At 52.6% G+C, this 14,193-nt stretch overlaps 1 protein-coding gene across 2 annotated transcripts; it reads right to left on the bottom strand.

Annotated features, from left to right (window-relative positions):
* Window positions 1-599: 599 nt before the first annotated feature.
* Window positions 600-13,763, bottom strand: GATA5 (GATA binding protein 5). 2 transcript variants are annotated; one of them, XM_074843259.1, is made up of 7 exons: window positions 13,333-13,763; window positions 12,036-12,635; window positions 9,780-9,946; window positions 4,174-4,299; window positions 3,234-3,321; window positions 2,522-2,646; window positions 600-1,488 (listed from the first exon to the last, which is right to left on the bottom strand). In XM_074843259.1, exons 2-7 carry the CDS (start codon window positions 12,553-12,555, stop codon window positions 1,330-1,332), a joined length of 1,185 nt encoding a protein of 394 aa, XP_074699360.1. In that variant the 5' UTR covers window positions 12,556-12,635; window positions 13,333-13,763; the 3' UTR covers window positions 600-1,329. The 2 variants fall into 2 exon arrangements, with proteins under 2 accessions (XP_074699360.1, XP_074699361.1); XM_074843260.1 differs by having other exon boundaries at window positions 600-1,485; window positions 13,333-13,614.
* Window positions 13,764-14,193: the final 430 nt, after the last annotated feature.

Raw genomic sequence — 14,193 nt, 5'->3', positions numbered from 1 at the left:
TATATTAAGGAACTATTACTTGACGGCTTCCTGGCCATAAATAGCTGTCCAGCCAGGCTGGGGATTTTATTTAGAAATAACAAATAAAGCAGGCCATAGAAGTAACTCCATAACTTTGCTCCCCCTTCATTTCCCACCCATCTCCCCAACTTGGTATGGTGTTCTCCTCACCCTCAGGCTCCTCGGGAGCTTCAGGGTCCCCTTGCATGCTCCCAGCAGAGCATATCTCCCCATCGCCCACCTCCCCGGGGCAGCTCCGGGAAGCTGTAGGAACATGCTGTTGCCAGATTTTGGAAGAGTGATATAGGTTTTGCATCACTGATGATCTTTTGCCACAGCTCGGCTCCAAGAAATTGTTTTCTACTTGGCTTTCGTTAAAATAATTAAAAAGGAATCTCTGCCCTGCATGGCTGAAAGCTGGAAATCCTCCATTCTAAACATCCCCAAAACTGGATGCAAGCAAATATACCTCCAACACATCTTTTATTTTTCAGTCTCTGAAACTTTTCTCTTAACTTTTGGAGGACTAACTTCTGATTTTCTAAAGCTCAGAGTTGGCAATATCAAAACCAATCAGGAAATACAAAAGAAAACCAGCATTTCAGTATTCTTTTATTATTGGGAGGTTTTGACCATTTTTGTCATGTGGTTTGCCTAAAATAATAATAAAAAAATCTTTCTTTGGAGCTGGAAAGGGAAGAGCAGCGTGTTTATTTCATGTATGACTCATCAGTGATATGCTAAACGCTTCAGAAGCTAACACTCTATAGAGATGATCGTTTTTAATATAAAACAGTAAATGTTTAAAACAACCGTTGCCTTTTTTTTTCCTCTTTTCTTCCTGTTGTGGCCAATAAAACATAAGGGAGGCCACACAGTTTACATTTTAATAAAATTAAGTTATTTGGTGCCATGTTATTACAGTCTTTATTGGAAAGTGGAATAAATTGCACACAGAGGAGTCATAGGAGGGAGAAATCACTGCGAATAAACATAGATTCTGGGATGCATTTATTTGCTGGTTTCATCTCAAAGGAGGAAGGCTTTCCCTGGGAAAACAGAGGCAGCCCCGGGGCTCCGGCCTTGGGGAGGCACCCCTGCATTGCTCCAGCCAAGGATGAGCTTTTTGGGGAGCTGGTGCCACAGTGGGACCATCCCGGCCCCGTCCAGCCAACGTTTTCCACACGCATCCTCCAAGAGAAACCTGTCCTGCAGCCGCAGCTCGACACCCCGCAGTCTCAAAGTGCTGGGGCAGCCTGTCCTCCTGCCCATCAGCCGTTTGCAGGGCCAGTCAAAAACGTTGGTCCCGAGGCTTTTTGCTGGAGGTTTCTAGGCGAGCGCCAGGGCACACCAGGAGTCCTGTCGGAGTGGAACGCTCAGCCCGGGCTGTGAGGCCATGGTGGTGGGGGAGAAGGTGTAGTCCTCGGGCTCGAATTTGAACTCGCCGTGGCTGCCAGCTAGTGCCTCGTCTGACTGGCTCTGTGCCTGCTCCAGGAAGAGAAGTAGAAAGTCATTAGAAAACCTGTTACTAGCCAACGGGTCACTCTTCCCCTTGTCATAATGCAGTAGCTGGACTAGGATGGATTATGAACAGGGTGGGTTATCCCTGATGCTACTGCTGCCCTTCAGAGATGCTCGGAGCTGGGCAGGAAGGGTGCTCCATCCCCAGTGCGGAGGAGGCATCCCAGGGCCGATCTGCATTTATTTATTGACTAAACATGTCCAGTTTGGAGATCTCTAGGCATGTGTATATTTTTTAAGAGCACAGCACAAATCAGATTTATCGGTTTTGGCCAAAAATCCCCCTTTCCCATACGGCGCAGCTGGCGCCACGCCAGGCACTTGGGTGCTGGAGCTGAGCTTCCCCTCCATGCACACATGTCCAGCTCAGGGAGGGCTCAGACCCAGCATAAAGATAGTGCTGGGTCACAAAATTTTGATGTGTGGGTTGTTTTAGAGCCATTTTTCCCTCTGCCAAGACAAAATAGCAACCCACCCCAAAGAAATCCTTGAGGCAGAAGCACAGCCTTGCAACCTGGGGTCTCTGACAGCATTACAGCTCTGTGAGCGCTGAGAACCTCAGGGCTATAAAGTACAGATAACGTGTGCCCAGGGAGGTTTTTCTTGGGAGCTACAGAGGTTTCCACCCTGGGCTGATCCCACCAATTCAACAGGGTTGTAACTCCCAGGATTTCATGGCAGGAGACAGGAAATAAACCCAGCTCTGTGTCAAAGCTGGTTTACCCCCCATCGCCTCCATGGCAGCAGGGCTTGGACCTCCCAGTTCCCCACTGCAAGATGGAAGAGCCAATGGGGAGCCAGCAGGCTGGAGCCCTTCCTGATCCGCAACATCTTGGCTGATGCTCCCTGCTTTTCTCAGCCTGAGGCAGTCCATCAGGCTAGTGGCCCCCAGTGCAATGAACTAACTGCTTAGCCTCATCAAGACTACCCAGTCAGCGACTACCGAGGCGTGTGGAGCTTCCACCCCAGCAGACGATGGCTGCGGGCCCCTGTGCCTTACCTGGGACACCGACACAATGGTTTGTCCGGGATACTGTGAGGTCGTGCTGGGCTCTGACTTTAAAGTGACCGTGCTGTCTGAATTCGTAATGGAAGAAGGGGAGTTAGTGGCCGAAGTTGTAGACCCTGGAAGACAATTGGTACAGGACAGTGAAGCAACATAGGTGCAAATCTGCTCTTAAGGAAATTTATATTTTAATGGCTACCATCACATCTCATGGTACAACTCTACTGTTCTCTTTCTCCACTGCATCTCTGTCAGGGTAAGGCTTTGTATTTGGCTGCCAAGATGCTGATGGAGGAGGAGGAGCACCCTTTCACAGCCTGGCAGTGCTGGTTCTGGTACAGGCCAGGTGGGCTAATGTTGAATTTGTCATGATACCTTCCCCTTGACTCCCTAATACACCATTCCCAGCCGTGATTTTTCCCATTACTCAATTTAGCCCAGATCTGCGTGAACACAAGTGCTGCTGGGCTGGAGCCAGGTGCCTACAGCACAGAGGAACCTCAAGGGAATATGACAGCACTGAGATTTCCCACCCAGCATCTTCCTTCCACATGAGGTCTATGCATAAATACAAGCCCTACATCCAAAGCAATCATCAGGGGGAAAAATCACAATATTGTTTTCTAATTATCATAATTTCTTGCAGAAGACATGTTGAGGTGAATTATGCTCCAAGCCCCCATGATGGATCGTAGCAGCACTGTACCTGTTGAGGTTTTGCCTTTGGTAATGTTTTTAGGCTTCCTTTTCCTCGTCTGGATGCTTTCCTTTTTCATGGCCAGAGGTCGTGGTACCTTGACATTCATAAAGTTTGGAATCATTAATATTGCATTTTACTTAGTTCCTTCCCACACACATGTTGCTCTCCTATTTACATGCTGTAGCTCATGCAAAGCACCTAAAGTCCTTGTCCTTCACTAAGTGCTATTTTTCTCTGCAACAGGCCTTGGCTGGAAGATGTATAAGGCTAACAGCTAAGGCTTTCCCACAAATTTTGTTTTTTCCTTTACTTCCTATTTTCCTTTTCCTGATTTATTAGTGACCTTTATGACAGGACCCTATTAAATTACGCTGACAGACTGAGAGCCTACATGGCTCAGAGGGAATGGTCATGGGATAAAGAGACTTTAAACTTTATGGCAGAAGTTTGAAGAGGCCTGTCTCTGAAGTGTCCTCTTTGGCTGATGGACATGTTACCAACAGTTCCCATCCTCTGTGGATAGATGTTATCAGCTAGCCTCCACGTGGACTTCTGAGCATTCTTCACACATTCTTAACTACCACATCTATAAGAAATACGTTCCTTATCTACAGTCTGGGTTTGGGGAGCTTCAGTCTACAGCTACTGGTGCCTGGTGAGCTTTTTTTCTGGAGAGTAACTTGGCAAACAACCTAATTAAGAGCCACCCAGTGCCAGAAATCTCTCCTCTACACAGGTACTTCCTGAGAGACTTCCAGTACCACTTTAGCCTTATTCTGGAGAACCTCAGTAGACTGAACTTTTAACTGTTCAAGGAGACAGGACTGGGCTATGGCTCTTCTGGGTCCAGTCTAGAGGCTGGTCCCTCCAGACCTGATATTCTGGACCTGCTGGGTGGTGATCCCAGCACCCAAAGGGTCCCTCCCGGTGCGGACATGCTCCTCACCCCGTGGAGCTTCATGTACAACCCGCAGGCGTTGCAGACGGGCTCCCCTTCGGCGTTCCTTCTCCAGAGGGTGGTATTGGTTGTGTGGCAGTTAGTGCAACATAGGCCAGCACGTCTAGATGAAGACTTAAAAACAAACAAACAAACACATGAATGCACACGTAGGAATGATTAATTGGGAAGTTTCCTTTCATATAAAAATAAAATCTCCAATTACACCAATTTCCTGGAAAATGTGAAACACACACGATAGCCAAATTCAGATCAAAGAAATTGCATTCAAATGAGATCACTGTAATTTGCAAGTGCTTTTCTTATTGAGCCTGATAAACCTGGCAAATATCCTTGCAACTCATTTCACAAACTTCCAGCAAATCTGCTGGAAGTGATCAGGGCTCAGAGCACAGAGAACTTTCCTCCAGGAGATCCACTCAGATGGAGAAGGAGATGGAAAATGCCAGCCAGGTTTTAATCGCACAAAGAAAACTCATGCTTAGGCAAACTCTTCACCTGTTTTTCTGTACTCAGAACCACCACTAAAGTTAGCAACATCCCAATTAATCTCTGGTTTAAGACAACTGGAATCAATTGGCTGAACTGAGCAGAACCAAACTGAACTGGCCCATGATGGGACCAGGGAGGTTATTCTTTGCACGTCTCGCAGATAATCTGTTCTTTTACAGACTGCAGAAACACCGTGCAAACATTAATTAATGACATATTTTGTGAGTGCAGTGATCGCTGGCTCTGAAACATTAATACTTCCAAATGGAGAAGGAAAATATTCTGGCAGAAGCAGCAAACTCATTTCTGATAACTGTACTTCAAGCCACTGGAAAATTCACAAGTCTCTATATACAGACCTGTCAGCTCAATAGGCATTTCATTTGAAAGTCTCTTAACACTAGGTATTGAAACTATTTTAGTAAAAGACTTCACTGAGTATAAGATACCAATGACATAAGTAATATCACAGGCTCTCCACATTCAGCTGTCTGAATATGTTCTTCAGCCTTGAGAAAAATTACTTTGATTCCTCTCAAAGCAGACGATAGGTGATGTAGGCAATAAAGAACTCCCTGTTTGTTTATTCTTCTATTATTGCTCGATATCATGACTGAGCAATATAACGAATGAGGTGGGAAGAGTAGGAATAAAAATTAAATGTTTTTACAAGGTCAGCAGTCAAATAAAGATCAGCTTTGAGTTTCAAGAGACACAAGTGACATGCCCAAGTTTTGATTCACTTGTTGCTCAGCAAAGAGGTCTCAGTAACTCTTCGCAAATAACGGTATTGCTTTGGAAATTACTTAGCTTTCAAGAAATAACCAGGCAAAAATAATAATACACCGAGGTGTGAGCTGACAGAGAAGAGGACAGCAATCCTTGTCCCTAATACAGGACATGGTGTCACAGCGAGATCTTGGAGCTTCTTTAAAGCCTTTCAGCTGCTGGGGCTGTGCCCTTCATCCCTGCAACCAGGAGGGACCTCAGCCCCGATGGGAACAGAGGGAGGTTCCGAACACCCAACGGGGACAAGGGCTCTGAGGTCCAGCTCCTGCTGTGGGTGTGGAGGGGAATTTGGAGGCACTCAGCCCTGGGGTGGCTGTGCCCAGCATGGGCCGGTGAGATCAGTCATCGCCTGGGGATGGAGGAAGGCCAACACAAAGCTCTTTGGAAAGCCTTGAGATTTCTGGGCCACCGCAGGTCCCTGGGCAGGAGGGACACACTGTTTCTATTTCATACAACGCTTTGTCCGTGGCTTGAAGATGAGGTGGCAGTGAGACCTGTGGCTCCGGTGGCCCAAGGGCAATGCTGGCCCTGCTAGAGCTCTGCCCGCCCTGCCAGCACTGCATCGCAACCTGCTCGCAGGCTTTCTGCTGGGGCAGCAGCATGTGCCTTCTGCATCTCCTGCACATCACTTTGTGGGCTGCCTCCTCCTTGCATAGCCAGGGAGAGCAGAAACCATCCTCCATCCAACTTAAACCCCAGAAACCCCATGAGAACCTGGCCCTGCACCACAACCTGCCAGCTTAGCAAGAAAAAGACAGTCAAGGCTACTGTTGCTCACTGAAGGACGAGGGTACAATACATTATTGCTGGTTTCCCAGCAGTTTCCCTTAAAAGAAAATGCATTTCTGCCTGCCTCCACCCGGCTGCCTTTGTACCACTCTGACCTTGTCTAGGAAGTTGTTGACTTCAACATTGTGCTCCAGTGTTTATTTATACAAATGCGGCATACACTCAAACAAAAACTCTTCACGGACTGGGCTTGACAGCCAAGTGCTGCTGATAAGCTCAAGGAATGGTGAGTCGGTGCCTATCGAATCAGCTGTGTGTGAGTGCTGCTTGGAGAGCCCAAAAAATTCAGAGCCAGCAGGGCAGGTCCTTCCAAGGGAGCCCAAAGCTGTCAGAGACTGCTTCATCTCCTTTTCGAAGGTGGAAATGAAACCACAGGATTTCACAGGAAAAAAAGAAGTCTCTGAACCCCCAGATTTAATCAACACTTCTCTGCCCCGCTTGCCAGAAGGATAGAGGGGATCTGGTGCTGATTGATAGGAAAGAGGTTGCAGCAAAGTGTGATGAGATACCTGAGCTCAGCTCCTGAAAGAGAGCAGATCTGAGCCTCAGGGCTGAAGGCAGCAGCATCCTCTGAGATTTGCCTTTCTTACCATGGCTCTGGGGAAACCTGCACCGTGGAGGATGAGGGATTTTCAGGAGCTGACGGCCAGGAGAAAGCCAAGGCGCACACCATGAACGCTGCATGGCTCTAGGGTCCTATTAGATTGTCCCAGGGCTGTTGTCAGTCCAATCCCCACCTTCCCCAAAAGCGTCACCAAACTCACTATGCATCGCAAACTGTAAAAAAGGACAGGCTGAAAGAATACCCCCTGAGCCAAGCCAGCAAAACTCAACTCCAGGTGAGTCCTTCGACTCAGGATGGTGTGGGAGCTGCTGAGCACAGGACGGCAGCTGCATCTGCCCCCCGTGCTGCGCCGCGCCGTGCAGCTCTGCTCCTAACACGGGGGAATTGCACCCGCAAGGATGGAGTCATCCAGCTCCACCAGCTGCTCCTGGATGGTAAAAGTGATTTGGCTTTCAGGTCTGGGTCTAAGGTATCATCTTGTGAAATGTGCCAGGAAACCTTGGCTAGAAAAGATACTGCCTAAGCTAAAGTGCTGCTTCCATCCTCCTCTAAGATAAATCCTTTCTGCTGAAAGCCACAGTGCTTTGACTCCAGACGCAGGCTCTAGCAAAATGTCTGTCCCTGCTGCATAGAGGATGTTGCCCTTATCTCAAAAAAAGAAACAAAAAATGAACTGGAAACTACACTTCACTTGCTTGCCCTCTCCCACGCACAAGCAGGCTGAGCGCTACCGAGCTGCAGGACGTCACTCCCGCAGTGTTGTCTGGGCCACGTTGCGTCCTCCAGGGCTTTCAGCAGGACTTTGCTTTGTGAAAACAGAAGTCAGAATAACTCCCTGCACTTACAGAACAAAGGTCATAATCTAAAGGACAAAAGCAACCATTTTTCCTTCGCGTGTCTGTATTTCACCGTTCCTAGAGCAATGGTGTGTCACTGTGTTCACTGCTCTGCTCCCACCCAGCCCGCGCGGGTGAGGTTATAAGCAGGGAAGACGTCCCCCACCATGGAAATCATTAGGGGGAAGAAGCCACAGGGGTGCAGGTCACTCCCTCGGTGGTGGATTTGCAGATTACACCTGGCAGTCTCTTGACCATTATCATCAGATCCCTGTTCCTCTGACGGGGCAGAACTTGTTACGACATGACATTTCAAACCCTTGGAAAAATCCATGATTTTCATTCCAGAGTCAGGATGGAAAGTCAAAATTGCGGCCCCTTTTCTAATTCATAAAACAAAATCCCCTCAAATATTTCAACCTAACTGAAATGTTTCCCCTGGATAAGAATCAGCTCTTTCATTTGGGCTTTATCATTATTGTACTGATTGCCAAAATAATAATAAAAATGGTTGGAAATGCTTTGATAATTCCCGTCAAGATTTGCTCATCCCTGAGAAACGGTCTTAATTCTGTGAGCCAGCGTTCTCCACCAGGAAACTTTGTTGAAATATTTGCCAAAAAATGCCTTCAGGGGTGCTATGTACGGGGCTCTGCCAGCAATGACAGAGGAGAGGCAGGGAGCTCAGGGTGCAGGCAGGCAGGGTGCAGGCAATGCAAGGCTGTCTCCCTTCCCATGCACCGAAACAAAATACTGAATAACAGTGAGACCTCTCCAACTCCTTTAGGGGAAAGCTGTTCAAAAAAACCCTGGAAATTCATCCAGCACCACATTTTGATGCCAGTTCGAAATGTAGAGTTGGATTTAAACTGGTTTGCACCTATCTCTCTGTGCATGGATTGTATCTGCTCTGAAGAAATCAGCAGCGTAACTCCCAGACTTGCAGCACAGCAGTGACCAGAGCCTGCTGCCGGGGGTGCAGATTTAATGTCATTATTTTAAAAGAGACCAGGAGGGTTTTGGTATGACAGGCAAATCCTGTCGGATAATGCTAAATGTCTCACAGAAATGCCTCGATTTTGATGTGATGAACAAAACGGGGTGATTTTCCACGGAGCCGCTGCTCATTTCATTTTGCAAATCCAGAGCCACGTTTCCGGGTTTGGAATCAGAATGAAACAACTCTTTTTTTTTTTTTTTAAGCTTTTCTTACACAGAAACTTGTCATTGTTGGGTTACTGCTAATAATTTGTTTTGCAATGCAAAAAAATAACTGCGGGAATACACCCCAGTGAAAGCAAAAGGAACTCCCAGCTGTTCCCCAGCACGGCTCCAACAAACATCCTGTTTGTAACGACGGCTTTTGACCACAGGCTCTGAAACTAAAACTGTTACCACCAAATTTAAACATCCCAAAGCGACTCTACAAAAAAAAAAAAAAAGGAGGCGCTTTTCCTCTCTCACGATGGGATTCCAATTGGAGGAAGCCCAATATCCCATTGCAGGGGGGAATTAATGCTTTAACCTGCAGAGAAACTGGGAACTACCAAACCCCAAATTTCCCCCTTAGGCGGACGGGTGAAGGCAGCGGGAGAACTGGGCTCCATCCTGCTCCCATCGCGAGCGGCTGTAATCCTGCCTGGGCCAGCTCAGGATCAGCCCTGTCTCCTGCTCAACTACCCTGCCTAGGCTGTGTGTGTCTGCATGCAGAATTAGAAAATATAATTACTATAGAATAAAAAGCAACATGTCCACTGCAGGAACGGACCCGGGGAAGCCCACAGAGCCCTGGACCACAGGCAGGGCTGATCGCCCGATCGCCCCCCACTCAGCTGCGGTGCAGCCCCTCCGTGCCGCCCCAGGACCCCTCCGGTCCCTGCCACCCTGTCCAGGGCAGGACCCCCTCCAGCTTCACCCCATTCCTCCTGACCCGAGCCAGCCCTGCACCGCAACACAGGGCTCCTGCATGTGCTGATGGCATTTGTGAGAGGATCAAGGGCCAAACAGGCCCAAACACATACAGAGTCCGCAACAGCGCAGGCACCGTGACAGCCCCCCAACTCCTGCCCTCCAGCCACCCCCCGGATGGAGCAGGGGATCCCTGCGGGGTTTCCCCCTCTTACCAGCCTCTTCTGCGGCTTGAGCGGCCGGTTGATGCCGTTCATTTTGTGGTAGAGCCCACAGGCGTTGCACAGGTAGTGCCCGGTGCCGTCCTTCCTCCAGAGCGGCGTGGACATGGCCCCGCAGTTCACGCACTCCCGGCCGTCCCCCGGGAACTCCTCCAGGTACTCTGGAAGAGACACCCAAGGCCTGCGAGTCAGGAGCCGTCCCCACCACCCAGGGACACCCAGGGCCAGTCTGACCACGGGGACCCTGCGAGAAAGGGTCCCTAATCCTCTGTGCCCCAATACTCCCCTGCGAGGGACAACCTCTGCCCGGGGGGGAGCTTATCTCCACCCTACAACATGCAGACCAAACCCCCCTATTCCCTCCATGCTTTAATCTTTCAATATTCTGCTCAAAGACAGCATATTTCCCCAACATTTTTTCCCCAAAAGACCCCAAAGGGCTGAGTGCGGCTGGGATGGGAACAGAGCCCACCAGCGGGAGAGCGCGGTGTTATCCCTGTGCCGCGCTGCAAAAATAAATTGGGGGTGGGAGTGGGGGGATGCAAAATGGGGTGATTTTCCTGATTTCCATCAAGGCGCTTGGTCGCTGGCCGGTGGGGGCGGCCCGGCTGGGGAAGGGCTCGGCGCTGCCCAGGGAGCAAAGGGGGGCTGCGGCTCCGCTCGCCCCGCGGGGTGCTCGGGGCTCCCCGGGAGAGCATCGCCGGCCGCCCGCGGCCCCGAACTCCTGTTAGTGAGGCTTTTCCTCCCTTTTCTCCCCCCCCTTGAAAGCCCCGGGAGGAAGCCGCGGAGCCGCCCGCCCCGAGAACCGACCCCGGTCCATCTCTGCCCCCAGCGCGGCTCCGCGGGAATCGGGCAGCCCGGAGCAAAACCGAGGGACACCTCGACTGAGAGTCGGTCTCTTTCCTCCTGCCGCTTTTCTCTCTCTTTTTGAAATAACTTCCTCCGCTTGGAATGTTATTTCCTCCCGAAGAAAAATACGCTCTTATTTTTTATCGTCTTCGATCGTATTAATAATGATCCAACGGAAAGAAAAAGGGAAAAGAACAAAAATTAAAAAGGGGAAAACGGAAAATAAAAACAAAATGTAAAAACTAAAAAAAATTAAAAAGTTGCAATAATTCATTAAATGAAAAAAGAATAGTTTATGTTACTTAAGAGCGGTTTACACTATTCAAGAGCAAAAAATAAACGGCGGAGAGGACGGCGGCCACTGTTCCGGATCCCAAACCACCAATTTCAAAGCGCAGAAGAGATTTCTGCGCCATCACCTCCTTCGGCAGGACCGGGGCGATCCCTTCCCGCACAACGCAACGGATTTTCCCAGACAAAGAGAAAATCCTGGAAAGAAACCGCTCCCGAGCACCTCCGGCGTGGGAGGAAAAGCCGAGCCGGGGAGGCAGCTCCGTGGGGAGGGGGATGCTTCCCTGCTTTAACTTTGTTCTTGGGGTAAAGATAAGATAATTCGGTTCACCGCAGTAAAGATGATAACGCGGCTGAGATCTTGAAGTGGCTTTTAAAGGACTTTGCAAACCACCGCCGGAGGAGGATGGTGAAACACCCCCGGGGTTATAAACCCTGCACACGGAGAGTCCTTTTAAATCAAGCCCAAAACTTTATTTGCTCGGGGCTTGGTTTTAAAGGACTCTCCGGTGTGGATGCAAACGAATTGAAGTGAGGTTTATTGTTCAACGCCTGAGCGCGTTTCAGTGTCTCTCCAAAGGCCGCAGAGCGATGCAGCTGCGGACCTGTTTGGGTGAAGGCGAATTAGGAGACCGAGAGTCTGTTCGAATATAAACTAATTTACCACAATAAATTACTTAAAAGGGAGGGAGCTATAAATCTGCCCCGCTAATTTAAACACAAGGGTAAGTATTGAAGCACAGGCACAAAGTCGATATTGTGGGAAGGAGATATCGTGGGGGTGGGGGGGAAGGGGTTGAACGGCCTCTGCTCCTCTGTCCTCCGGGGGAATTGCTCTCCTTTGAAACGTGGTCTTTGCCCTTCGTGTCACCCCCCCCTCACGCCCCCCCCCCCCCCCCCTCTGTCCAGGGTCAGCCACACACCCCCCCGTGCCCGCACCATCTCTCCATCCCTGGATAAAACCATCCCCTCCTTTCCCGTCGGGGATGCCGGCGGGGCAGCTCACCCCGGGGCCGGGCCACCAAACACGCCGCGGGGATGGGGATGGCTCCGGGAGCCGGGAAACGACTCGGCGCCCCGAGGCGACGGTGAGGGGCGACGGCGACCTACCGAAAGTGGACCTGCGGCCGGGTAGAGCCGCCTGCCTCGTCTGCAGGCTGTGCAGCACGCTGCTCTCAAAGTGTCCGGCCGTCCAGGAAGGCGGTATCTCGGGGGTCACGTAGGCGGGGTAGGGGCTGGAGTAGGACCCGTTAACGGAGCGCACCAAGGCGTTGCCGTACTGCTCCCGGCCCCCGCCGCCCAGCAGCAGGGGCCCCTGGTAGGCGCCGTCGCGGCCCGGGGGGCTGCTGCCCGGGGGGCTGTGGGAGTAGGAGAAACCCGACGGCGGGTGGGGGCTGCCGGCGTTGAAAGCGGCGGCCTCGCCGCTGCTCTGCCCCCAGCCCGGGGGGTTGGCGAGGTGGCTCTGGTGCGGCTCGCAGCCTTGCAGGTAGGGCAGCGTCTGGAGGACGGAGGGTACCCGGGTGGTGGGCACGTAGACGGGCGAGCCGGCCGACGAGTGGAGGAAGTTGCTGGAGTCGTGGGAATAAGCCGACTGGCCATGGTTGGGGGCGAGGGCCAGACCCTGATACATGTTCCGTCCTCGGCGGCGGCGGCTGCTCAGGGCCCGGCCGGCTGCGCCCCGGCGGTGCCGAGGGGCTCACTCAGAGGAACCTGCGGGGGAGAGCCGAGAGCCACGGGCTGAGACCCCGGGAAACCCCGGGAAACCCCGGGAGACTCCGGGAGACCCCGGGAGACTCCTGGAGACTCCGGGAGACCCCGGCCCGCGGCCCTTCGCGCGGCGAAATCGCCTCTTCCCTGCCTCAAGCAGGAGATGTAATTTGTAATTGTTATTTTTTTTTCCTTTAAACTTTCCTCTGGTCACCTTGTCCCACGGGGGAAACCGGGCCGAGAGCAGCGGCCGAGCCACGGCGAGAAAAAACCTCCGCGGAACGGGCAGCGGCACCGCCGGCACCGTCCCACCGCCTGCCTGGGCATTTCCAGGGGGCCGGAAAAAATGATCTTTTTTTAATTTTTTTTTTCCCCAAAAGTATTTTCCTTCCCGTCTTTTTTTTTTTTTTTTTTTTTTTTTTTTTTTAAATCAGCCCAGGGCCTGGAGCGCGCTTCAGGGCCTTGCTGGCAGGGAGGCAGCCGGCGGCCCCTCGGGCGCCCGGGCCGGGCGGGAGCCGGGTCCCGGCGACCCTGGGCAGCGTCCCCGGCCTGGGAGCGTCCCCGGTGTTCCCCATCCACCAGCGGTGCCGCTTTCGTGTTAAAAAGCAAAATAACCCTCGGGCAGGCCTCTCCGGGAGGAGAACCGCGGCGCACCGCAAGAGCATCCCGCCCCCGGCCCCCCTCCCGGGCAGGTACTCACATGGCAGCGGGCCGGGAGCGGAGCCGGGCATGGCCGGGTGGGCATGAAGCTGCGCTCACACCATCCAGAGAAATCCCAGGAAAATAACAATAATAATAATAATAATAATGGTAAAAAAATAGAATAAAGTTCACAGGGGAGGGAGGAGAAGAAAGCAAAACAACCAGGACCCCCTGGCAGAGAGGGGCTGCCCTCCCCCGGTCCCTCCCCTCCCGCCACCGCCGTCTCCCGTGGGTGCGTCCCTGGCTGCGCCCGGCGGGGAAGTGGCGGCGGCAGCGGCGGCGGCGGCTCTTTACGGCGGGTCCCGGTGCGGTCCGGCCCACGTGACGGCCGGCGGGGTAGCCCCGGTCCCGGCCAGGATTGGGCGCCTCCCGGCAAGGCGGGATGGGGGGGACGGACGGACGGACGGACTGGAGAAGTCCCGCCGGCTCCGCTCCCGGCGGGGGGGGATGCGTCCGCCGGCTCCCCCCTGGCGCGGGGGCAGGATGCGGCCCCCGAGGGTGCTCCGCACCGCCCCGGACCCGCGGGCTGACCCCCTCCCCGTCCCCGCCCCCCGCAAGCTTGGAGGTGTCCGCCCGCCCCCCCGGGGAGGGGTGGGGGGTGGCTCCCTCCTTTGCGGGCCTCGCTGCGTTTCTTGGGGGGGTCACTCCGGCACTCCGGCCGGAGGCGATGTTCCCCCCTCCCCCCCCCACCCCGGGTCGCCGGTAGGTGCTGGGGAACACACCGAAAACTTTCCGGCGGGAGTTTCGGGTAGCGGAGGACGTGGCCGCGCGGTTTTCTGCTCTGAGCGAGCGCTCCGGCTCCTCTTTGCAATAAAACCCGTTCTAAGGGGGAAGGGGGGGTCCCACCAGCCTGCCCCCA

Source organism: Strix aluco, chromosome 17 (assembly GCF_031877795.1).
Source record: "Strix aluco isolate bStrAlu1 chromosome 17, bStrAlu1.hap1, whole genome shotgun sequence".
NCBI lineage: Eukaryota > Metazoa > Chordata > Aves > Strigiformes > Strigidae > Strix > Strix aluco.
This window is presented reverse-complemented; position numbering and strand designations above follow the sequence as displayed.

Excerpts from the sequence above, each read along its gene's own strand:
- GATA5 (XM_074843259.1), bottom strand. The coding sequence starts at position 12,555 with ATGTATCAGGGTCTGGCCCTCGCCCCCAACCATGGCCAGTCGGCTTAT. Across the intron at positions 9,947-12,035 it reads CGGCCGCAGGTCCACTTTCG|AGTACCTGGAGGAGTTCCCG; the intron begins GTAGGTCGCCGT and ends TGTCTCTTCCAG. Across the intron at positions 3,322-4,173 it reads TGTACATGAAGCTCCACGGG|GTACCACGACCTCTGGCCAT; the intron begins GTGAGGAGCATG and ends ATGAATGTCAAG.